Source organism: Suricata suricatta, chromosome 2, assembly GCF_006229205.1.
Source record: "Suricata suricatta isolate VVHF042 chromosome 2, meerkat_22Aug2017_6uvM2_HiC, whole genome shotgun sequence".
Classification (NCBI taxonomy): Eukaryota; Metazoa; Chordata; class Mammalia; order Carnivora; family Herpestidae; genus Suricata; species Suricata suricatta.
In genome coordinates this window covers 45,548,120-45,574,006 of record NC_043701.1, presented here as the reverse complement: position 1 = coordinate 45,574,006, position 25,887 = coordinate 45,548,120, and the positions used below count along the sequence as shown (strand labels likewise).

The 25,887-nt window shown below is 39.3% G+C and overlaps 1 protein-coding gene across 1 annotated transcript in view; it reads right to left on the bottom strand.

Moving 5' to 3' along the window:
• Positions 1 to 11,915: 11,915 nt before the first annotated feature.
• FKBP14 (FKBP prolyl isomerase 14) overlaps positions 11,916 to 25,887 on the bottom strand; it is a 14,653-nt gene continuing 681 nt past the window's right edge. The window contains exons 2-5 of the mRNA XM_029925725.1: positions 23,500 to 23,720; positions 19,647 to 19,798; positions 15,750 to 15,877; positions 11,916 to 13,320 (exon numbers count right to left, since the gene is read on the bottom strand). Of these exons, the coding sequence (XP_029781585.1) occupies positions 13,162 to 13,320; positions 15,750 to 15,877; positions 19,647 to 19,798; positions 23,500 to 23,696 (636 nt within the window). The 5' untranslated portion in view covers positions 23,697 to 23,720 and the 3' untranslated portion in view covers positions 11,916 to 13,161. The remainder of the gene's footprint in view (positions 13,321 to 15,749; positions 15,878 to 19,646; positions 19,799 to 23,499; positions 23,721 to 25,887) is intronic.

Genomic DNA, 25,887 nt, shown 5'->3' with positions numbered 1-25,887 from the left:
CACCCGGGCCCCGGGGCCGCGCCGCACCCGCTGCGTCTGGGCCGCCGGGGCTGCAGCGCCGCGCTCGGCCCGTTAGGGGAGGGCGCCCGGGAGCAGAGGAGGGGCCGAGAGGGCGACTGTCGCCGCAGAAAGTGGCTCCTTCTTTGCTCGAATTTATGTCTTGGTCACGTCCGGGGTTGCGGCTCTCTCGAAAGGGGAACTCAGGCTTTCGGGAGCCAGGCCCCCGCTCCCTCCCAGCGCACTCCCGGACTCCGCAGTTTGGTTGCTACGGGTGGGCCTCAGTACCTAAGCGAAATTTCCCCGCGGAAAAGCGCGCCCTGTACTTTGTTGACAAACACATCCAAGCCAGCTCCCTGGTTTTAAAGGTGCCTTCCTGCGCCATGTTGATAAACGAGACCCCATCCAGGTACTTGGACATGGAAACCCAAAGAGGTTCAGGAACCCACCCAAGATCACAAGGAAGTAGTAAAGCCCCGATTCTGTACCTGGCTTAATAAAGCCACAGACAGGTGACAGGTGTGTTGATGCTGGCATCAAGGTCATTGGTCAGGACATGACTATCGTCTGTTAACAGAACACAGACTCTACTTTTTATAAATTGACAAGGAAAGCCCAACTCAAAGGATATGAAGAGAGAATTCAAAGAAGAAAACAAATACACATCCAGGCACATGAGAAGATAGTCAAGCTCACTTTAACTGCAAATCAAATACACTAGGTAGAATTTTCCATCTGTCAGATTAGCAAAAATAAAAATATTTTATAACCTCAATTTTGCATTATCTCCTCAAATAACAAATATAGTCTTTAATCCGAGGATTCTACTTCTGTAATTTCCTATAGATATACTGATATAGGTGTGAAATGATGAATACAAGGTCATCCATTGCTACACTATTTGTGCTAGCAAAGACTGGAAGCAAATGTCCATCCATAAAGGACTATTAAATATTTTACAGCACATCAATACAATGGAATGAAACCAGCAATAAAAAGTTTTAAATGGGAAGGATTTAGGACACCTGGAAGGCTCCCCACTTAAGCAACAGATTCTTGATTTCAGCTGAGGTTATGATCCTAGGGTCGTGAGATCCAGGGCCAATTTGGGCTCCGCTCTAAGCATGGAGACTGCTTGAGATTTTCTCTCTCTCCTTCTGTGCCTCTCCCCCACTTGCTCTCTCTCTATTTTTCAAACAAAAAAAAATTTTAATGGGAAAGTTCTATCTCTATGTACTGATATGAAAGATGTGCAGAATATCGTGTGTTATCATCTGTGTGTGGGGGGGGGTATGTTGGTCCTATTTGCAAATGCATGGAATATCTTTGGAAGAATTTATAAGAAACTGTAATAGTAGATGCCATCAGGGAAGAGAACTGAATGACAGAATGCAGGGAAGGGAAAGAGATTTTTTTCATGTCTTTTGAATGCTATTCCTCTGCTTGTGGTTTGCCACAAGAGTGAATGGAGTGTGGGAGAAGGCTGAGGGAATCAGTGGGGGTCCTGCAAGAAAGAGCAGGGGTCACACTTGCTTGGAGCCTAAAAGGACCTTATTGCACATTTAGTCCAACCAAGGAAACTGTCCTTTTACTGTGAACCTATTTGTCTTTATATTAGAGTAGGTGTTTTTGGTTTCATTTTGTTTTGTTTTTCAAAGACATAATATAATTAGACCTTGCTTTTCATTCAGACACCCTTTGCCTTTGAATTGGAGTGTTTCCATCAGTGGCTCTTAACATTTGGCAATGTTTGGAGATATTTTCGGTTGTCAAAATGGCAGAGGTGGGGGAGGTCTCTACTTGTATCTAGGGCATAGAGATCAGGGATGCTATTACACCCTAGGATGCAAAGCACCATCTCCCAAAACCAAGAATTATCTGGCCCTAAATAAATAATACTTAAGAAACTCTGATTGAAACCATTGACATTTAATGTAATTATTGGTATGGTTAGTTATAAATGTAATATTGATATTTCCATTTGTTCCATCCATTTTTTTGCTTGGTTTTTATTATTTTTTCAGTTTCTTTGTTTATTTGAGAGAGACAGAGACTGTGTGAGTGGGGGAGGGACCGAGAGAAAGAAAGAGAGAGAACCCCAAGCAGGCTCCATGCTGCCAGCATAGAGCCCAATGCAGGACTTGAACTCATGAGACCATGAGATCATGACTTGAGCTGAAACCGAGTCAGTTGCTCAACTGACTGAGCCACCCAGGTGCTTTTTCATGCCTTCTTTTGAAGAATTGGGGTTCTTTTTAGTATTCCATTTTATAACCATTATTGGCTTACTAATCATACTGGTTTTCTTTACTGTTTAAAAAATTTTTTTTAATGTTTATATATTTTTGAGAGAGACAGAGAGAAAGTCAGAGGGTGAGTAGGGAAGGGGGAGAGAGAGGGAGGCACAGAATCTAAAGCAGGTTCCAGGCTTCAAGCTGTCAGTACAGAGCCTAATTGGAGCTCGAACTCACTGCAAGATCATGACCTGAGCTGGTCAGAGGCTTAACTGACTGAGCCACCCAGGCGCCCCTGTGTGTTTTACTTTTCATTGCTCTAGGATTTACAATATGCATCTTAAACCTATCACTGTCTACCTTCAAATAATAGAACTTCAGGTACAATTGCAACAGTATTCTTCTATCCGCCACCCCTCCTCACTTTTACTGCCATTGCTGTCATTGATTGTAGGTGCAGGTTTGATGGTAGTGAACTCTCTCCAGTTTTGTCGAAAAATTCATTACATCATTTTCACTTTTGAGACAGTTTCACTGGGTATACAATTTTTGACTGACAACTTTTTTTCTCTCAGCATTTTAAAGGTACCATTCTATTTTCATAAGACATTGTCAGAAGACTTGCAAAGTTTCTGAAGAAAAGTCTGTGTTTGTCTGGAGGCCTCAAAAAACTATGAACAGAACTCCCCTATGACCCAGAAACAGCACTGCTGGGGATTTACCCAAGGGATACAGGAGTGCTGATGCATAGGAGCACATGTTCCCCAGTGTTCATAGCAGCAGTGTCAACAATAGCCAAATCATGGAAAGAGCCCAAATGTCCATCACCTGATGAATGGATCAAGAAGATGTGATATATATACACAATGGAGTACTACGTGGCAATGAGAAAGAATGAAATATGGCCATTGGTAGGAAAGTGGATGGACCTCGAAGGTGTCATGTTAAGTGAAATAAGTCAGGTAGAGAAGGACAGATACCATATGTTTTCACTCATAGGTCTAACAGGAGAAACCTAACAGAGGACCATGGGGAGGGGAAGGGGGGGAAAGAGTTAGGGAGAGTTAGGGAGAGGGAGGGAGACAAATCATGAGAGACTCTTGAATATGAAAACAAACTGAGGGCTGAAGGGGGAGGGGGAAAGGGGAAGGGGGTGATGGTCATGGAGGGGGGCACTTGTGGGGAAGAGCACTGGGTGTTATATGGAAACCAACTAGACAAACTATAAAAAAAGTCTGTGTTTGATTATCTTTCTTCCTCTGTACATAATATGTCCTTCCTCCCACTCCATGGCTGGTTTTAAGCAATATGATTATGATATGCCTTAGTCTGTTTTTTTTTTCCTGTTTATCCCATTGGGGTTCATCGAGCTTCTTGAACCTGTAGGTTTATAGTTTTCATCCAATTAGGAAGATTTTTGGTCATTATTTCTATACATATTTTACCCATTGTACACTGCCACTCCCAAATTCAGGGACTGCAATTATATACGGGTATTAAATGACTTGATATTGTCCTACAGGTCACTAAGTTTCTGTACTGTGACCCCCCCCCCAGTCTTTTGTCTCTATATGATTTTGAATACTTTTTCTTAGTATTTCAAGTTCATTTATCTTTTCTTCTACAGACTCTAATCTACTGTTAAAGCCATCAGTGAAATTTTTATGTCAAATATTTTATTTTTAATCCCTTAGTTATATGTGGCTCTTTTTATATTAGCCATTTCTCTCATACATATTTTCTTTTAAATCTCTCATCATACTCATATTTTAATAGCTGTTTTAAATTATTTGTATGCTAATTACATCATTGGTTAATTGAAAAAATTTTTTAACATTTATTCATTTTTGAGAGAGAGAGAGACAGACAGAGTATGAGTAGGGGAGGGGCTGAGAGAGAGGGAGACACAGAATCTGAAGCAGGCTCCAGGTTCTGAGCTGTCAGCACAGAGCCTGACATGGGGCTCAAACCCACGAACTGCGAGATAATGACCTGGGCTGAAGTCAGATGCTTAACTGACTGAGCCACTCAGGCACCCTTATCGTCTGTCGTTTTTAATTGATTTTTATTTATCAGTTTGTCTCTTGCCTGTCTCTCTTGTAGGTTTTCATCAGATGCCAGACTTTGTGAATTTTCTGTTGTTGAGTAATGGATTTTTTTTTTGTATTCCTTGAAAGGTTGTTGAATTTGTTCTAGCAGTCAGTTATTTAAGAATCAGCTTGACCTATGTGAGGCTTGTTTATAAACTGTTTAGGGGAGGTCTGGGGTAGCTTTTTTTTTTTAATGTTTACTCATTTTTGAGAGAGAGAGACAGACAGACAGAACACAAGCAGAGGAGGGGCAGAGAAAGAGGGAGACACAGAATCTGAAGCAGGCTCCAGGCTCCAGGCTCCAGGCTCTGAGCTGTCCCAGATCCCGACACAGGGCTCAAACCCACGAGCTGTGAGATCAATGACCTGAGCTCAAGTTAGACGCTCAACCGACTGAGCCACCCAGCACCCCTGGGGAAGGTTTAACTCTATGGCTACTTTAGCCCTTCTACTAAGGTATGACTCAATAGGGGCTCTAATAAATGTTCCATGCAATCAGTAAAGTGATCCTGGCTGGTAGACACTCGAGCAATTCCCAGTTTTGTGTGAGCTCTGCAAAGTTTTTGGCATGCAGCTCCCGGTAGTTGTTCCTTCCTCAGCCTTGTGGAGATTCATCATTTGCATGCACAGACTGCCATTCAGTCGATGACTAAAATGCAAATATCTAAATTTCTTTTCTGTTTAGTTTTCTGCAGAACTCTGCCCACATATTCTAACTGCTTTGACCTTCCTGAACTCTGATCACTCTTTCCTCAACCCCACAGGACAACTGGGCTCTATTTTTGTTTCCCATGTCGTTTCCATATACGGTTCAGGAATTGCCTCCACACAGAAAACTGAGGCCATTGTAGGTCTCATTTAATTTGTTTCCTTTCTCTTGAGAATCACAGTCCTGCTCTGCCGGTTGACCAATGTCTGAGCCATGTGGTCTCATCTATTTTGTCCAGATTTCTAGCTGCCTACAATAGGATAGCAAGTCCCAGCAATTTTTCCTTCCTTGGAAAATGTGGCAGGCTAGGAACATTCATCCTAATACTGCTAAGGAACCAAATGGACTGATACAGAATCAATTAGGCCCATTATTTTATGAGTTATAAATTATTGAAGTTCTTCAACATGCCTAATTTAACAAGAAACATTTATGGAACACCTGTAGCAGGAATTGTACTTTTGCTACAAAGATGTAAAAGGCATATCCTTTGTAGCCCCTCCTCTCAGGAAATCAGAGGCAGGGAAAGAAATTAATTAAGTATAAAGGTAATATATGCATATATTCCACATTCCCATCAGGTAACATAAGAGTTATGCACAGATAAATATGTTGATCTAACATATTGGGAAATGTAAACAAGTATGAAAGATGATAATAAATGAGGGTTATCCAAACATAGACCATCTAGCAAAATTGACAATATTGCCTTTTCTTCTAAGCAGTGTTATTGTCTAACGGACCCTGTCCAATGATTTTGAAGAGCTGAAGTACATGTGTAATTGAGAAACGCCTTTAACACATTACTTATAGAGGTATTTTCCACTTAGTGCTTCTTCTGGTGTATAATTGTAGCAGGAAGAAAAGGATCTGTCACTGGGCAGATCTCATGGGGATGAACAACAGACAGTATTACGTGAGTGAGATGCTCACATATGGGTAAGAAAGCCTGTGTAATTGCTTTGTATGTAATCTTATGAGAACCAAAAGAGGAGCTGAGAGAAAAGCCTTCAAAAAAAAATGAGAAAGAAAACACCAGTTAAGATTAGTCAGCCACCTGCCTAATTCTATGACAACCATGTTTAGGAGGTTATTTTTCTGAATTTGGTTACCATAGAAACAAACCTTTAGAATGCCCTTAAATCAATTTACAGAATTACTGCCCATATCGAGTATAGACAACACGGAGAGATTTTAAAGTATTAAATCTGTTTTTAAATCATTTTTAGAAATTAAATGAGCCATCAAACCCTTTGGATATGTAATTTGGAGAGCCATAAATTGTATTTTGGCAAAAGGTATAAAATCGTATTTATTATAATTAGGTGATGGGCTTATAAATTCAATTATTCAAACGTATCATTTCAATGAATGTCTCCTATTTAATTTGAAATAACAGTTCACAAACGTTCTGGATCCAGTTTTAGAAACAAATTATGTGTGCGTCACACTCATTGCTGTACCTCTAGGAGTCATTCATGGGTTTAGCCAGTGTACAGATAATTTAAAGGAGAATCGCTGAGACCTTGCCTTGTCATCATCAAAGAACAGAATAAAGGATTCTCTGATCAGACTGGGGGTTTCAACCTAATCCTGTCTTGCTGATGTTTTCCTAGTTTACATGTGTGGAAAAGGTCCACCCCATGCTAGGCACAGTTTTAAAACAGAACTTGTATTTAATATTCTAGTCATACCTGAGGCCAACTTTTAATAGATATGAGCTTATCCAGAACTGTAGAAGTTGAGCCTCTAAGATCTGCAACTTTAACACAACTGCTCACTTAAGATAATACAGGACTTTCAACACAAGTTACTGTGAGTGGGGCGCCTGGGTGGCTGAGTCGGTTAAGTGACGGACACTTGGCTGTCTCAGGTCATGATCTTGTGGTTTGTGAGATGGAGCTCCATGTTGGACTCTGCTGAAAGCATGGAGCCTGCTTGGGATTCTCTCTCCTCTGCCCTCCCGTGCTTTCGTGTGCACACTCATTCTCTCTAAAAATTAATTAATTAAAGAAAAAGAAGTTATTATTAGTTGTTTTCCAATCTTACAAGAACTAAACAAAGTTTGTCTAAATTGCTGTAGGAATTTTGGCTTCAGGTAAAGAGGACTTATTTCATGCTGCCAGCGATTAAGCAATGATCCTACCTATTGAGAGAATTTATAAAATTTCTGACTCCGGAGGAAGAGTATTTTGTTTTGGACATGCTTCTATTTTTCATGAAAGAGCAGAAAATTGGTATCATTTTGTTTCCTATTGGATTAATTACCTGGCTTTTAGAGAATTGGAAATAATCTAAGATATGGAAAGATTTTAGTTTTTAAATTCTTAATTATTCTTCACTCTCCTTTCCATTGACTTCCTACTTTTCAGTCATAAACCACGCACTGGGTTTTTACTATTATTACATCCCTTATATCAGCTCTTGCATGTGCAAAGGATTTAACTTTTTGTGTACAGAGTGATTTATTCCTTCAAGTTGGAATCTGTGTCTGGTTCATTTTAATTTTCAAAAAGCATCTATCATATGTTTTGAAACAAAAATTGAGCAGAAATGGTTTTATTGTCATATGAATTTCTCAGATAGTCAATTTTTCTTTACTGTGAATATAAAGAAAGGATTGAGCTTTAAGAATTAGTAGGAGATTTCTAGAAGAGGAAAATAAATAAATTGGTGGTTGCTGAGGGAGTTGGGGAAAAGATGGGATTGATTACTTGGGTATAGGAATTTCTTTTTGATAAGAAAAATGTTCTAAAATTGATTGTGGTGATGGTTACACAACTCCGTGCATATGCTAAAATTTACTGAATTGTAAAAAAAAAATCATTGTATTACATATTTTTATTTTTCAAAAATACCCTAAAAAGAAAAAAAGACAACCACTGAACATTGCTCAGCTCAAAGGAAATAGGCCAATGATAAAGAATGAAGAGTTTTGGGGCACCTGGGTGGCTCACTTGGTTAAGCAGCTGACTTCAGCTCAGGTCATGATCTCATGGTTTGTGGGTTCAAGACCCACGTCAGGCTCTGTGCTGACAGCTAGCTCAGAGCCTGGAGCCAGTCTTTGGGTTCTGTGTGTGTGCGTCTCTCTCTCTGACCCTCCCCTGCTCATGCTGTCTCTGTCTCTGAAAAATAAAAAAAAATTTTTTTAATTAAAAAAAAATAAAGAATGAAGAATTTTGAAGAATTGTTGCCATAGTAGGAAAATGTTAGGAAAAAAGAATCCAAGGATCCAACCTCAGCAAACATCTCATGTAATTTGTTTTCAGGTCATAAAGTAAAATTGCTGTTAGTCTAGCTCCTAGGCACTTAGATTGGCTTTGTAAATTATTGGCTGACTCACACTCACGACAGTCATACATTTTATGCCACTTTATTAGCAGTACAGGAACACAAACAAATGGTAAACAAAAGAATCCTTGGTTAGTGTGCTAGGTGTTTGCAGATCTCCAGAATCTTCCAACTGTTTGTATGCTTTTCTTTTCCTTAACAATAATCTATATATATCAAAATGAGCCACTTAATCCCTTTGGTAAACCAAACCTGAAGAGACTAAAAAAGAGTACTGTTGGTTTTACATGGAGAACTACTTTTACCTAAATTGTAAGTGAAACGTAGAAATATAGGCAAAGTACAGAAAGACCGATTCCAAATTGACCAAAAGGAAGTTTAATTGTATGGTATAGGCAAGTTTTCAGAGAGGAGAGATCATGTACTAGAGAGAACATTTCAATGATTATCTTTGATATAAAACTATATACATACATATTCATATACATGTATATATGTATAATTTGTTCATAATATATGTATATATTATACAGGGCACATAGCTTATATACCATACACAACACATACAACACCATACAAATATACTTATTTTTTAATAGAAATTTCTTGACTGTATATTCTAAAGGTGTGGGATATAGATAATCCTGAAAAAATAATATTGAAGAATAATTCTGGAAAAATCTAGGACTCTTTTCTCTCTTCTGCTAGGGAAGAAGAACATCTAACTTTTTGCTCTAAGAATTTAAAGTCATAAAAAATTCCTAATCCTGGGGAAAACAGTATCTCCACACAACTTATCCTTCTGACTGTACGTTCAGTTTTACACACAATGAGTTGCCCAATGACCAATGCAAGAAAGAATATGAAACACAAGAAAGAATATTAAAAGAAAAATATAGAAGACTACATATTCAAGGGCAGAGAATTTAGTGAAGTTAATCATCTCTCAAATTACTTTAGACCACCTGCATCAATATCATCTAGCAAGTGGGCTAAAATGCAGATCCACGGGCCCAACCTAAGAATGAATCAGAATCTCTGGGGAAAGGGATCAGGAATCTGCATTTTCCACACATATGCCACGCATTTCTGGTGTATGCTAATTTTGAGTCACTTCTAAATTTCTGCAATGTTTAGGAAGCAAAGCATGCCTTTCATTGTATTTAAGGATGGAACTAAAAACCAACGTTTTAGGGCTTTGTCTTCTGTCAGCCTGGAGCAAGGAGCTGAAGGTAGCAGAGGCAAGGCTGAAAGCAAATGCAAAACAATGTTTTAAAGAGAGAAAAGAATTTACCTTCAAATAAGGACTCCAAACCTGTATGTAAGAATGAATGGATTTCATCATAATAAAGAGAATATGCAAATATTACTAAATAGAATGCTACAGATATTAGGAGAGAGAAGTATTTTAATTTTCATGTTTTCAAATGGGTGTATGAATGTATAATCATGCTTGACATTTAGGTTTCAATTCAAACAAAAGTGGGTAAGAAACAAAAATAAAATAAATCAAAACACCCTTATGACCGAGTGCTCTGAATCTCTGTTCAAGTTCCTTGTTATTTTTTCCCCAGGGTCATTGTTACAATGATAGGTTCCTTTTTTAATAAAAGGTTAAAGATGTATTTTTTCCAAAACATCCCACCAAGTCCCTTTTTCTCCTCTTGCAATTTCCAAACAACAACGAGAAATCATCCATACATTCAATTCAGTAGGGACAGATACCACGCTCATAGCTAATAGCACTGTAGGTGTAGAGAAGTTCCTATATATCATGAGTGAGTATAAATTCATTTCCACAAGGAAAGATTCAAATGGCTGATTCCTCTTCTGAATCAGAAGTCATTGTTTCTTGTTATTTTTATTGCAACCCAGCATTACATTTAATTACATAAGGTATGTTACAGTGCTCATTTACTTACTAGGCATTAATCATCATAATGTCCACCTGTGACAAAATAAAATCCCAAGCCAAAACAATCGTGAAAACTACCACCAAAACCAAACTAAATAAAACCTAACACATTCACTTATCTCTGGTACCAAAATTCACTAGTAACTATTGCCTGCAATTCTCAATGTTTAATGCTTATTTCAAAACAATTTAAACCAAAGACCAGGGCGCCTGGGTGACTCAGTTAGTTGAGGGTCTGACTCTTTTTAAAAAAGAATTTATGTCTTTATTTTATTTGGGGGGGAGGAGCAGAGAGAGAAAGGGAGGCACAGAATCTGAAGCAGGTTTCAGGCTCTGAGCTGTCAGCACAGAGCCCGACGCTGGGCTCAAACTCAGGGACTATGAGATCCTGACCTGAACTGAAGTCGGATGCTTAACCAACGGAGCCACCCAGGCACCCCAAGTATCTGACTCTTGATATGCACTCAGGTCAGGATCCTAGGGTCGTGGGGTCAAGCCCCTCATTAGGCTCCCCACTGAACATGGTGCCTGCCTGGGATTTTCTGTCTCTTTCTCTGCACCTCTCCCCGATTCGCACACTCTCTCTAAAAATAAAAATAAATTAATATTTAAAAAACAAAGTAAACAGAGCAGATTATCAGAGGCAGGTTCCAAGTGTCACTACATCTCTCTCCTACCACTACCTATCCATCTTCCCCATCCAGTTTCAATGTAAAACCTAGAATAACTGTTAAGAAAATCAATAAAGCTGCTGAGGAAACTGGTACTTGAAGACTTTTTCACAAAACCAATCATTCCCCAAATAAAGTTTATTTTGAGAGGAATACAACACGGTCATATAAACTTAAATAGGACACACCTAGCAATACTGAGTCAAATTATATTACAAGTGAGGTCACAGTTCATGTCTGATTATCCCACGAATGGAAAGGCATAAAAGTGGAGCGAAACCAAAGGCAGATACTTAAAAACAACCATAACCTATTTATAGGCTTTCATTTCATGCTTGTGTCTAAATATTTAGATAAGAATTGATGTAAATTCACATATAAAGAAATATGCTGTCCAGATCATCACAATTCTTTTTGCTTTGCCTGCTCTGCCAGAGACAGCATCGCCAGTAATGTCTCTACAAGGTGGCACCATGTGACAAGATCTCTCTCCTTCCCGACGAACACAGCATAAGGTTTTCTGTATTGTGGTTTATAACTCCTGAGTTGCGGAAAATAGCAGTGACAATTAAAGAGGTTTTTTTTTGTGGTTTTTTTTTTTTACACATAGCTGATTTCATCAGGAAAAGGTGTTATATATGTTCTTCCCAAGAACTTTATGTTTTGGTGGGGAAAATGTCAACAGATAAGTGGCAAAAGTAGCCTGTATATGATGTAATAATTGTTCGTAATTCTCTAAAAACAAAACAAAACAAAAAACCCTAGGGGTAAATAAGCATGAAAGGACTCAGACACACATGCCTGGATCTTCTCACAGCACAGGGTTTTTGAGGCAATTCAGTGCTAAACCAGAGCTGAGGCTATTCCATGAAACCAGAGCCTTTCCTAGATCAAGGGAAGAATTCAAAAGCGCCCACAACAGCCAGTTCACCATCTTCAAAGGATAAAGGCCCAAAGACAACAGAGTTGACTGCTTTGAGAGCAAAGTGAAGAGAGAATTCAGTCCAATGAGTTCAAAGGCAAGTTTTGCTTTTTCAATAGTAGAGGGCAATACAAAGATACTGAACTTGGGGACCCCAGATCTGTTTGCACAAGTTAGCTGTTGACCTCGGGCAAAACAATCCGCCTTTTTGAAGGATAATGTCCTCATCTATAAAATAGGTACATTAAGATCCACCTGCTTTTTTCACAGGGCTCAGAGCAATGAAAATCAAAGACAATGAGGCACTTGAGATCACTTTGTAAATGATAAAGAACTATTCTTAGTAAATAGATTTGGGAGCTTTTTTAAAGGAAAAGGATAAAAGCCGATTTCAGGTAAAATTATAAAATCATCCATTTTTTGACCCAGGAGATATTTCTATAAATAGTAGCAGCTGTGGGTCCACGTCATTTTTTGATGAGCAGAAATGGGAAATTTTCTATTGGCTTTCTAATTTCTCTAATGATACAATGTTATTGTAGTACAATACATTAGTAATAGATTTTATTCATTAATACACCAGGAAGGGTAATCTGCTAGACTTAAACACTGATTGGAAACAACTCTACCTCAGCAACAATATTTTGACACATTATTACAAAGAACCAGGCACATAATTTGTCCTATTTCTCATTATAGGTTATTAGTCAGTAAAAACCAAAGCTTATTTAACTTAAGTCCTGGGCAGAATGTTTCAATGTATACATACTTATAAGTTATTAACTTTGTTACTCATCTTGGCATCACACATCTCAGTAGAGCAATAACTGTTCACAAGCCCAAATCAACGTCTATTTTCCTCTTTTCCTCAAGCAGAGACTCACAGGCAGTCACAGACACACTGTTTCATTATAACATGAAAAACAGTAAGCCTCAGGCTATTGCAAAAGGTTTCTCAAATGTCAGTATCTAACACAGAGAACACTGAGGGAAGTAGAAAGAGAGGGTGCTGATTTGTGCTATAACTTGGTCTTAATGTTTGGCATGATCCCGACGGCAATATTTTAAAATTACAAGTAAGCAAGTAAAACATAAGGCTTCATATGTGAAAGTGGAAGATAGTCCAGCAGTCTTCTATTCAAAGACAAATTAATTTTTTCTTCCCAATAACTCACCAGAAAGAAATGGACACTTAGGAATCCTAAGGGGTTCTTCAAACAATATTCAGAAAAACATATAAAAACAAAAACAGAACAAGAAAATAAGACTTTCTTTTAAAATGGTCGTCCTGTCTTTAAGGATGGATGCCGTATAAAATGGGCAGATGTATCTTTATAACTCATCATGTTTATATGTAAATTCTCTGGCAGATATAAATCCGTCTTTGTCTTCATCTTCTTTATCAAAAATATCTTCCACCAAAACATCATGATGACTGTCATTCACCACTGCGCCATGCTTTTCAAACTCCTTCTTTAAATACACTTTAACCTACAAAATAATGGGTCTTGTTAATAATTCTAAACATAAGATACCCACGTCAAGCCAGTTAATATCCAGAGTGGACTGGTAGTTTATTTGATTATATATAACGATGACTAACCAACTACTTACAGTATTTCATTGGGTATATTTCCAATGACAGTAAAGGAATTATGAGGAATTTCTTTTCTCCTTAAAAACTGTTGCTATACTGCTATAGTACAGACACAGAATATTGCTCAGAAGCAAAAAAAAAAAAGGTTTATTTCATCCTGTGGGGCTCCTGGGTGGCTCAGTTGATTACGCAACCCCGTCTTATTTTGGCTCAGGTCATGATCTCAAGGTTCCTGGGATTGAGCCCGGAGTGGGGCTCCCATACTGACTGCTCAGAGACTGCTTGGGATTCTTTCTCTCCCTCTCTCTCTGCTCCTCCCCCTCCCACTCTCTTTCTTGCAAAAACAAAAAACAAACAAACAAAAAAAACGCTTAAAAAAAAAGAAAAAGAAAATCACCCAGTGAAAGGATACTATCTGTTCTTAATCTGAGTCTAAATAAAGCCAATGATTTGAAAAACTGTAGGTTTTCATGCCATTGACTTAATCAGATCTCTGCCTATGGTCAGAATTCCAGGTATTTCTCTTAAAATCAGATTAAATAATGGCATTAAAATTTTATTTTAAAATTTTTAAAATTTTATTTTTTAAATTCTAGTATAATTAGCATAGTGTTACACAGATTTCAGATGTACAGTATAGTGAGTGATTCAACAGTTCTATACATTACCCAGTCTCATCATGATAAGTGTGCTCTTAATCCCCTTCACCTATTTCACCCATCCCCCCACCTGCCTCCCCTCTCCTAATGGCATTTTTTAATTTAAGTAAGTATCTGGTAATAGTCCATGCTGTGGATCTGGCTATGATCATGCCTCATGACCTCCCAATCTCAGAAATTAGAGCAAAATCCAGCCTGATAAGTGCTTACACTAAAAATGTCCACTCATTCAGATATTTAAAGATATAAACAAAATACTGTTCCCAATTACCCACTGGATTTACCATAATGCTGTTTAACCTGTATTTTCATTTTTAATCAAATCCTTATTACTCCTTCAGTTAGATCAGTAATTTCAAATCCTCCTTCCTCCCCTATCACCAATATACAAACATATGACATACTTATTTTTAAGGTTAAGGAGATTTAATGCAGCTGTTTTAAAAAAAAGGATGATAAAGCTATATGGATTAATGTAGAATATATCTCTAGGATATACTGTGAGAATAAAGCAAGATGCCAAATAGTATGTATATCATGCTATTTTTTTGTGTAAGAAAAGGGGAAATAAGAATATGTATTCATGTTTGCTTATATTTGCATAAAGAAACACTGGAAAGATACATTAGGAACCAATAAAACTGGATGCAGAAGGGGGTAGATCACACAGTAAGAGAGGATATGGTGGGAGAAAGACTTCTTAATAAACACCTTTTTCAAATGGATTGATTTTCTCTGAACCATGTTATGTGAAAGTGTTGTCTATTTACGGTTTTGTAAATGAAAGGTTATTAAAATTATCTTGTATGGAAAATAGTCCTATGACTGGTAAAATTATAAGATGTTATAAATTTAGTAGCTGTAGATGATGACCGTATGAGTTCATAAAAACTTCACTTATTTAAGACTATCATTGCCTGGCCATTAGACTGAAATAGATCAAAACATAAAAAGCGACTTGATTTCTGACCAGTCAAGCCACAATGGAGAATATGGGCAGACAAAAAAGACTGAGTAGATATCTACCTCCAATTCCTCCCCCACAGCAACCATACTAAGACAGGTATGTTTAAAAATGGCCGCGAAAGCCTAAATAAATTATAGGGAGAAGACTTCTTCCTTTTTCCTTACTCAAACACCGGAAGTAAGATGGGGATGGGAAAAGTCAACTGCTCGACCAGAGTCTTCTTTCCCCAGGTGCAACCCAGAACAAAAGAATCCAGCATGTGGGCTGTTTGCTGCTAACTGCTAGGAAATTACAACAAAGTGCATTTAACAGCCAGTTTACAGTTATAAACAGAAATCATCAACTGGAGATATTTCTCAGGACGTGGATGTTTCTTATACAACAACTCCAAAGTGGGAATTGCCTTAGCAAAATAGATCTTTCAAAAACTCGGGGAGGGCAAGATACAGTAGACCTTAATCATGGTGGGGCAGGGGGAGGGGGAGGGGGAAGCAAAAGAATGAATTGTGTTTTTTAAGTCTCAATATATCTCTCTCTGAAACAATGATTTCCTATTTTTTATTCAAAGCATCAGTATTATAAAAATACTTATAAATAATATTTTATCCAAACAAAAATAAATTTTCTTTAAAAAATATATTTTTTAATAGGTGAGAAGAAACAAACAAACAAAGGAATAAGAGGAAGGAAAGATCACCTCATCTTTAGAGAGTTTCCAGTCATCATTAAGATCCATTTCTTGGAATGACTCATGGGATCTTGGTCCGTTTCGAATCTCTAAGAGATCAATGTTGAATATCAGTGTACTCTCTGGGGGAATTTTACCTGACATGAAGAGAGAGGGAGGTTAAGTTTTATTTAAACAATCCCAAAGTTCTGATGACAGAAAACTTATGACAAGGAACAAAATATTCTTTTGATAGAATTAAAAGCCTTCCTAATATTATCACATATGATGTAAACTACTTATAACCATATTTTACTCAAACAAATAGAATAGAGAAGAAATAATCCAAACTAGCAGATCCAAAGCAGTCTGTGTTTGGCTTTTCAATTACAAACTGCTTTGTGTGCACACATATACATACAGATGTACCTAATGGCCTGGTATTAAATTTCACATGTAATTATGATATTATATATTACATGTCAAGAATGACTTAAAGGGCTGTAGATAATTCAGAGTTAATTATAGTACAAGTGACTTACTAACTTTAATGGGGGGAGGGAAGGTCACAAAAGTCCTGACCTAGATATAGTATATAGCACTGCCATTTCTACCACTAGGAGGCAGTATCTAACTGAGGTCTGGTGTCCTACTACCTGGTATTAAAGCTTAACCTTGCCCCTCTTTAAGCCTATTTTCTCATCTATAAAATGCAGAAGGCTGTTGGAAGGATGAAGGAAGATAAAGCCATGTAAAACATTTAGCATTCTGCTTCATAAATAGTAAGCTCTCAATGTATTACTAAAATATAATTCTCTTAGAAACTTTAAAAACAATACAGAAATGTTCAATTTCAGAGTTAGGAAACACCTCCTCTGACATATATGTAATTATATATATATATACATATATACGTGTATTATGTATATATATATTCTGAAGAAATTTCATGAGAGAGAAGAAATTAAAACAAATTTCTGAGAAGGGAGATAAGAATCTTTATTTAAAAAAAAGATGAAAAGAGCTTTATTAAAGTCCCAGGGACCTTTTTAAAAAGATGCTCTCTGGGCAGTACGAATAATTTTTTTCAGTTTGTTTCCTTATTACCACATTTAACATAAAGGTCTGGGTAAACATTATAAGTATTTCTTAGCCCCCCCATCCCACATATTTCCATGAAGGAGCATTTGTTAAGTATTAGAGAGAACAAAACTTATACTGTGTGCCCACGCTTACCATTCCAGGCCTAGACAGGGAAGGGGCACGCACTAGGTCACTGATAAAACTGGTGTCTTTCCAAAGGAGGCATGCAAACGTGGCACCAAGTGACTACAAAGTTAGTGTTAAATACGTATTAGCAGAATTAGTTTCATAGCTCTCAGTTTGGAAGAAATGACTCAAATTTAGAACTCTATTTGTTAAAAAGCAAAATTGAGTTAAATATAGTATGGAGTAAGAGTATTGGACTAATTCTACATGTATATTAAAGATGAGGCAATAAAGATACGAGCAGAAAGGTGAGAGAATACATTTGAACATCAGAGAAACATTTTCTAGATACTTGATTTTCTTCTTTTTAAAAAGATGAATTTGGTTAGTAAACTCCATTCTATGCATGAGATTCATGTAGCAAGTTCCATTTTAGAATATAATGTTACACATATGACATTTACTTTCTTCTTGGGAAACTGGGGCTAGGATTCTCACTTTGTAACTGGTTAAGTTTAGACCCAAGGATACTGTGAAGTGAAGTCTGTTATTTCTACAGTATCAAAGTGGTTCCCTATCTGGTTCTGATGACAACTGAACAACTTTTCTTCTTCATTATGTAATACGTGCCCATTGTAGAAAATTTGGAAGAGACAGAACCATGAATAAAAATAATTCTGGGGGCGCCTGGGTGGCTCAGTCGGTTAAGCCTCCGACTTCGGCTCAGGTCAGATCTCACGTTGGTGAGTTCGAGCCCCGCGTCAGGCTCTGTGCTGACAGCTAGCTCAGAACCTGGAGTCTGTTTCCGGTTCTGTGTCTCCTTCTCTCTCTCTACGCCTCCCCCTCTCATGCTCTGTCTCTCTCTGTATCAAAAATAAATAAAAAATTAAAAAAATAATAATTCTGACCCATTGATTGTCATCATTCTTAATTATTTCCTTGTGAGTCACTCTGTATGTGTGTATACTTTTTTCTAATAGTTACTGTTGGGTATAGTATAGCTTTATTTTCCACTTTTATTTATAACATATCTTACACATTTGGACATAATTTTTTAATCCTTGAAATGCCATTTTTTAATAACTGGGCCATATTTTATTTAGTTAAACCCTTCTCAGTATACGTTGAAGTTGGTTTCAATATTTTTGCTATTAGAAACAAAGTAGTGGGGTGCCTGAGTGGCTCAGTCGGTTAAGCTTCGGACTTTGGCCCAGGTCACAAACTCACATGGTAAGTTTGAGCCCCACATCGGGCTCGCGGCTCTCAGCATAGAGCCCACTTTGGATCCTCCGTCTCTCTCTCCCTCTGCCCCTCCCCCTGCTTGTACACATTCCCTCTCAAAAATAAACATTTTAAAACAATGTAGTAATGGACATCCCTGTACACAAATCTTTCTCCTGACACCTGATTATTCCCTTAGGTTAAATTAGAAAGGAAACATATCCTGTGTGGGAAACATCATCTGGCCTCTTGCAAATAGCCCTTTGGAAAGCTGCACAGCTCCCCACTCAAATGGCAGGCGTACCAGCCTGGAGCACGCCAGCACAAAGTCTCCTGGAATCAGCCAGGCTAGTTGCTTCTATTTTATTAAACTCATTTAATGAATCATTAAATATGATTCATTTATAAAACCTGTCACTCCATCAGGTTTTATAAATGAATCATAAAAAAGTTATAAAACAACTTTAACACAAGAATGAAAACAACTCTCCCCAAAAAGCTTTGTTATAGAAAACTTCAGCTGTAAGGCCTGGGGGTGTAGCTCAGGGGTAGAGCATTTGACTGCAGAAAGCTTCAGTGGTGAGTCCCCTGCAGCCCATATCTAAACCTCATTTAATACCTGAATAATCTATATTTCACATGTTCAACTCATCGAAACACTTATGTGCATTGTTAAAATAAATTGATGAGTTTCAGCTGGGGAGGATGAAAACATTCTGGAAGCGGAGACTGGTGATGTCTGTACAATAGTGTGGATGCTTGTAATGCCACTGAACTGTACAGTTAAAAATGGTTAAAATCTAGGGGCGCCTGGGTGGCTCAGTCGGTTGAGCCTCCGATTTTGGCTCAGGTCAGATCTCACGTTCGTGGGTTCGAGCCCCGTGTTGGGCTCTGTGCTGACAACTAGCTTAGAGCCTGGAGCCTGCTTCCAGTTCTGTGTCTCCCCTCTCTGCTCCTCCCCTCTCATGCTCTGTCTCTCTCTGTATCAAAAATAAATAAAACATTTTTTAAAAAATGGTTAAAATCTAGGGGTGCCTGAGTGGCTCAGTTGGTGAAGCGTCCGACTTTGGCTCAGGTCATGATCTCACAGTTTGTGAGTTTGAGCCCCTCACCCCCTCACAGTCTCTCTCTGTCTCTCAAAAAATAAACAAAAACATTAAAAAAAATTTTTTAACATGGTTAAAATGGGAACCATTATTTAGTGAGTATTGTGCCATAGTTTTTTTAAAACCACTCTTTTGGTTAATATGGTGGTAAATTGTTAATGATAGAGTTGAAGTTTCCAGAACTTTTTATCAGTAGTCCAGTTGACCCTTAAGATAGAATGGCTTTAATTTGGCATCTCAAATGATAATCAAGAATCAATCACACCTCAAAAAAAAAGTACACATCCTCTATTTACTTCTGGGGGAAAAAATACATAGTTAACGCTGACTTCCATCTCCTAATCCAGAGAAGAACTCCAATGCTATAGTAAAAATGCGAAATTGTTAGTACCTTTTCCTTCTTTTCCATAGCCGAGGGCAGGAGGAATGATGAGCTTTCTCTTCTCTCCTACACACATTCCCTTCAAGCCCTGGTCCCAACCTTTGAGGGCCTCCAGGATGCCCAATGTAAACCAAATGGGCTGGCCATTGTTATGTTTGTGACTACAATAGAAAGAAAACATATTAGAACTCTTCAGTGACTTTATTTTTTTTATTGATGTGGAGAATTTTATTGCACCGATAAGTGACTCAGTTTGGGAATTAACAAAAACAGCTATACTCATACACACAAAACCAAGTCTATTTTGTAATAACAATTCACTGCCCATATTTCTTGATACAAATTTCACACAATTGACTCAAGTAGAGAAGGGCAGAGGGAATAATAATAAAAACAGTTAATAATTATTTGAGATTCATTGTGTACCAGGTATTACCCCAAATTCTTTGCCTCTTTTAACTCTGACAGTGATCAGATGAGGTAGTAAGTACCATCACTTCCCCATTGTACGGAAGAAGAAACTGAGGTTAAACGTGCCGGTTATTTGATCTAACTCCAAAGTTCAAGGTCTTAACCACAGCGATGCTGTCCCGGGAACATCATCCTGGGTGGAAGAGGGAGGAAATCATGGAGAATGAGTGAGTTTGGGAAGAAAGCGGAGAAGCTAAGGAGAGTTTACTGCCGAGACATGTGGGTCCACACGCACATGGACATTGGGAGAGTCAGGAGCACAGCCTCTTCTAGTCTGCCTATAAACCCTTCTCATGTGTAGTCTGGTGGTGGCTCTGACAGGTGGAAAAGGCTGTTCTTCAACCTGAACCCCAGCTAGATGCTGCCTGCAGGCATTTTCTGAGGGGCTGTACAGGGAAACCTGGGGAGGTGGCACCTCAAAGTCTGAGGAAGAAAGAAATGTTCAAAATACCCTGGCTTATGACCTGGAGAGAGGCCAGCCTAAGAAACCAGCCTGCCAAGCTGCTGGGGGGCCTGAGGGCTGAGTAGCGCCTGAGCCTCAGTTCGCTACTCTTTGGTACATAAGGAAAGTATTCTCAAGGATATCTTACAGGTGAGAATGAGAAATCACTCTACTTGGTTTCATGGGCACCATGGTTAGTTACTAAATTTAGGTAAAGACCATTTCTTCCTCTTTTCTTAATTTCCTCCCAGGACTAAAGAAACCAATTGCCAACTGTAGAACACTTGGGAAGGCTAGAAAAGAATAAAGAAAAAGGAACACAATCTGCCACCCATTGCAACTACAGTTTGGTACTTTTCTTGTCACAGCTAAAGGACTTAAGGTATTTACCACACAGGTTATTATTCTAGAAATGGCAAATGTGCTTTACAATGGATCATTTGACGGTACTTCTTCATAGGTACTTCTTCAGCTCAGGTTTAGCAGTTTCTGACCATTTACACTGAGGCTGTATAACAAGAGTCCCCTCATCAAGTACTAGAACTTTATTTAGTTATCTTTTTAATGTTTATTTATTTTGAGAGAGGGAGAGATGGAGTACAGGTAGGGGGAGAGGCAGAGAGACAGGGAGACCCCAGCAAGAGCAGGAGAGGGACAGAGAGGCAGGCCCCAGGCTCTGGGCTGTCAGCACAAGAGTCCGATGAGGGGGCCAGAACCCACAAACCCACAATATCATGACCTGAGCTGAAGTCAGACATTTAGCCAACTGAGCCACGCAGGCACCACCCCCCTGCCCCCCCAACACAACTTTTTTTTAATGGGTACTAGAACTTGAGTAGCAAATTGCTAAATGATGTTGTATGGCTACCACCAAACTCCAATAAGTTTTTCATTCTGATACTTGAAAGAAATCAGGCTGTAGCTAAAAGGGATCAGACTAAAAATAAAGGTATAATTGAAAATTTTAAATGCAAATCTTAATGTAATGTAACATTCACTGTGGCACTGGCCTTGTCCATAAGATAGAGCTGTTAAGAGGGGCGCCTGGGTGGCTCAGTCGGTTAAGCCTCCAACTTCAGCTCAGGTAAGATCTCACATTCGTGGGTTCGAGTCCCGCATCAGGCTCTGTGCTGACAACTAGCTCAGAGCCTGGAGCCTGCTTCCGGTTCTGTGTCTCCTTCTCTCTCTGCCCCTCCCCCTCTCATGCTCTGTCTCTCTCTGTATCAAAAATAAATTAAAAAAATTAAAAAAAAAGATAGAGCTGTTAAGAATTCTATGGCAAGCCACTGTTTTGGAAATTTTTGCAAAGGCTAACAGAGTTCAGACAAGAGAGCCATTCATTTCTCTAAAGCCTGACAGACCAGGTCTGAATGCTCAATAAAAGCAGTTCATCTGAAAACGAGGTCTAGGTTGGGCCACAAAGCTTCACTACTTTAGTTCATGCCATTTTTTCTACCTGGAATAACCTTCCTGCCCCCATTCTCTACCTCGAAGGAACCCTCCACCCATCTTTCAAGGCCCATCTCAGTTATGATCTCTGGGAAATCTTTCTCTTTCCCCATCTCTCAGAGCATAGTTCATTCCAGGCTGCATTATGCTTTGCGAACACTTTGAACACTCTGTACTACATAGCATGAGCTATTGTCATCCTCCTCCCTGTAGAAGATGTACTACTGGAGGACAGGAGCCCCCTCTTAGTCACCTTTGCATCCCTGGGGTCTGACTCATTAAGGGTTTGTTAGATAGACAGATAAACGGGTGGACTAAGATGGAGAAGCCAAAATATTTTAATCACCCTAGTCTCAAGCACAGGGCCTAACATAAAAGAAATGCTCACTAAATACTTTTGGAATGGAATGAAGAGAATCAATGCCAACTTATAAATCATTACACATATAAAACTTTTCCATGTTGCGATTTCTTTGTCCATATAGAACAGAAATAATGATAGTGTAACCACCTGAAAATCATTCACTATAGTTATTGAATTAATCTTTTATGGCCATACCCATACCCATCAATGAAATCTTTGAATTTCTAGAAGGAAACAAATAATGAAACAATCATGATACTGTGCCTTGACCAAAATGTTACTTGTACGTACAAAAATTAAAAAGATCAATGGGCTAGCATTAGCATATCCTACAACAAGCAGATAAATGATTGTGTATTCTGCTCATGAAGTCTCTGCAAAATGTTTTAAGTAAATTTCACCTACACCAAATTAAAGATGGAATTGAGTCATTTTCCCACGGGAATGGAGTTTGAGAAATGAAATTCTCTTATTTTTTTCTACTTATTTCCAAATTACACACCTACATATTTCTGCAGTATTTCAAAGATTCTAGTTCTAATTTTTTTTCTGTTTATTTATTTATTTTTTAACATATGCAATTATTTTCCATCATTTAAACTACAGTAGTTACAATTACACTCCAAACAGAAAAGCAAAGTAAAAAATCAAAACCCCAACTTCTATTTCATGTAATTAGACTCATACAGAAATTAGAAGGTTAAGTAACAACTAGTTAATCACCTGATTTCACAGCTATCTGAAGTGGCAATCGTTATATAGCAGGTTATCTATGATACATTCAAGATACATGATACAATTTATTACTTGCCCATAAGCTAAAACACAGCCTGCTTAATACCTTTCCTTAAATTCCACCTCTATACTACAATATACTTGAGGTCCATGCAAAAAAATAGTTCTAATTTTTATAATAAAAATTAACCCCTTTATCCTTACTACACGTTTCCAATAAGAGCTTCAAAGACGCCGTTATATACGAATGTCTTTCAACAATTTCCTTTCCCAAAGAAGGAAATAACAGATTTCAGTTTTTCAAAAGAGAAGTAAAACCTGATACCGGCTACCTTTCCTGTCGGAGAGATCATAGGTGGATGGGTTCTTCGCTATTTACCTCCGGGGTGCATTTAACTTACGTGGAGTGAAATAAGGAGCCATCCTTTTCTAAATAGCCTTCGTAGTGGACCAACATCAAATCTCCCCCTTTGGTCTTGCGATGGCAGATGAACGGCTTCTGGAGCACCTCAATCTTCACTTCTGGTTCAGGGATCAGAGCCCCACTCAAAGAAGTGACCAACAACGTCAGCACCGCGTTCCACAAAAAAAGCCTCATGCTGCTGAAGCAGGAAAGTAGTTCCTACAAAAACAGAGAAAGGGCCCCCGACCTCATAGAACTAAGAAAGTATTTGAAGGCTTAAAGACAACGGTCTCTGGCAAGTTCATGACTCCCCGCTTCCTAGCAGACGTGGCACACTTACTACGACAACTTTCCCAGGCAATTCGAACCCACCTCTAAAGAGTTAATCCCCATCCCAGGTCAGACTGGCTTTCACAGGTTGGCTCTTGGGAAGGACGGCTCCCCATTGGCTAGCAGTGCAGTCCGCCGGAGCCTCTCGAGCCAATGATGCTGCAATAATTACAGCTGGGCGGAGCCAGGCCCTTGTCTGGCTGCGAACCACAGCGAGTGGTCCTAGAGCTCGGCAGATTAAAGAATTCCACAACCTCGGACTTTGGGGGAATTCCCTGGGGAGCGCTTCTAACCGGAAACTCCTCCGACAGATTTACATCTGTGAAGTACCCGGGCTGAGCGTGCTGAGAAGAGTCCCGGGGCTACGTGAAAGGGCTGTTGTCCGGAAAGTCTTGTTTACTCTTGGGGACGCCGAGAGATCCACCCCCGCCCCCAGGATCCCACAATCCTGTTATTATTATTAACTTACAGTATAAACGGTAAAGGTTTAAATATTTCTGTGGAGTTCCAAAGCGCATTCCCGTGCGTAAACCTCACTACACTGCCAGTAAGGCAGGATCTTTAATCCCATTTAAATAAGTGTATCTGGGCTAGGAGAGGTTAAGAGTCCTGCTTAAAATTGTTCAGCCCCAAAGCATTTGAGTTTCGCCTTCAAACCAGGTTTTCTAATTCATTCTATAACACCGCATAATGTTATGGTTGCTAACAGTTTATCACTTAGTGACTTTAACCTACAGAGTCAATAATAGCTTCTATCGAGGATACGGACGTGCGGACCTCCACTTTATAGAAGAAACAGTAATCACAGGAGTTACACTGGCTTATTTTAGCTTAAAATTATTAGCTTTACATTTTTCGCTTAATTTCAAAAGCAATACATGTTCATTAGAGTCGATTGGGAAGAAACTAGAAAGCACGAAAGTAGGTTTTCTGGTTAAAATAAAGGAGCCGAATTAAATACGAATTTCAGATAAACAATGAATCCGTTGTTCTCTATATTTTTGCTAAATCTGACAATCTTACGCGACAAAAAAAGAGGGGGGGAAAAGATCGTCTGTAGTGCCACCATCTACAAATACTCATCTTAATATTTTGGTTCATGCTTCTGTGATGTATGCTTAAAATAATTTGGATCAGATTGTACACTTGCTTTCGTAACTTGCTCTTTCCACTTAATCTATTGTTAACATTTCCACTAGTCAAACATCCTTAGCACAGTACTTTCTTACACTTTAAAATGCTTTGGAATCCTCTGGAGAACTGTTAAAATGCAGATTTCGACTCAGGAGGCCTGCCTGGGCTTGCCATGAGATCCTGCGATTTTGACAAGCTCCTAGGTGATGCCAGTTTTGCTGTCCATGGACCACACTTTCAATAGCGAGGCCTTAGAGTTTAAACATGTTTACTAGCCACACTGTATTCTATCGTGAAATTCCCGTCAACTCCGTAAGCTGGCTACCTCAGTTTTGTGGGATCAATTAGCCTTGAAATAAGAATTGGACCTTGGGGGCTAGAACGCAGGAGGCACGCTAAAGGGCCATATTGGCCCCCAAACAGCGAGAGGTGGGACCGCCCCACCTACGGTACCATTAACACTCTGGGCTGTGTCCCACATTGGTCTCATGGGTCTCCCTTCTCTCTGAAGCAGCACCTACTCTCAAGCCCACTTCCCAGGACTCAATTTCCCTGCCTGCAGGTCCCGCTACGTCAGCCCAGCCGCCGCCGCCGTCGCCGCGGTCGCCGCCAAACCCCGGAGTGGATCTTGGGAACGTGCGTGCGAGCGGCGCAGTAGGCATGCGCGAACGGACCAGGGGCCCGGCGGGTCGAGGATTCAGGTATCGCTGTGGCGCCGCCAGCGACCGACTCCCTCGCTCTAGCGGCACCTTGGACCCTGCAGCCACCCCTCGGGCCCACCCAGTGCCTTCGCCTCCTTGTGGACAGCGCGCCGGCTCCACCGCACGGGCTCCCCGACCGGCCGCGTCCTCACGCGCGGAGGCCGCCGCAGTGACCCCGCCCCCGGGCCGAGGATGTGAGGCTGGCCGGGCGTCCCCGCACC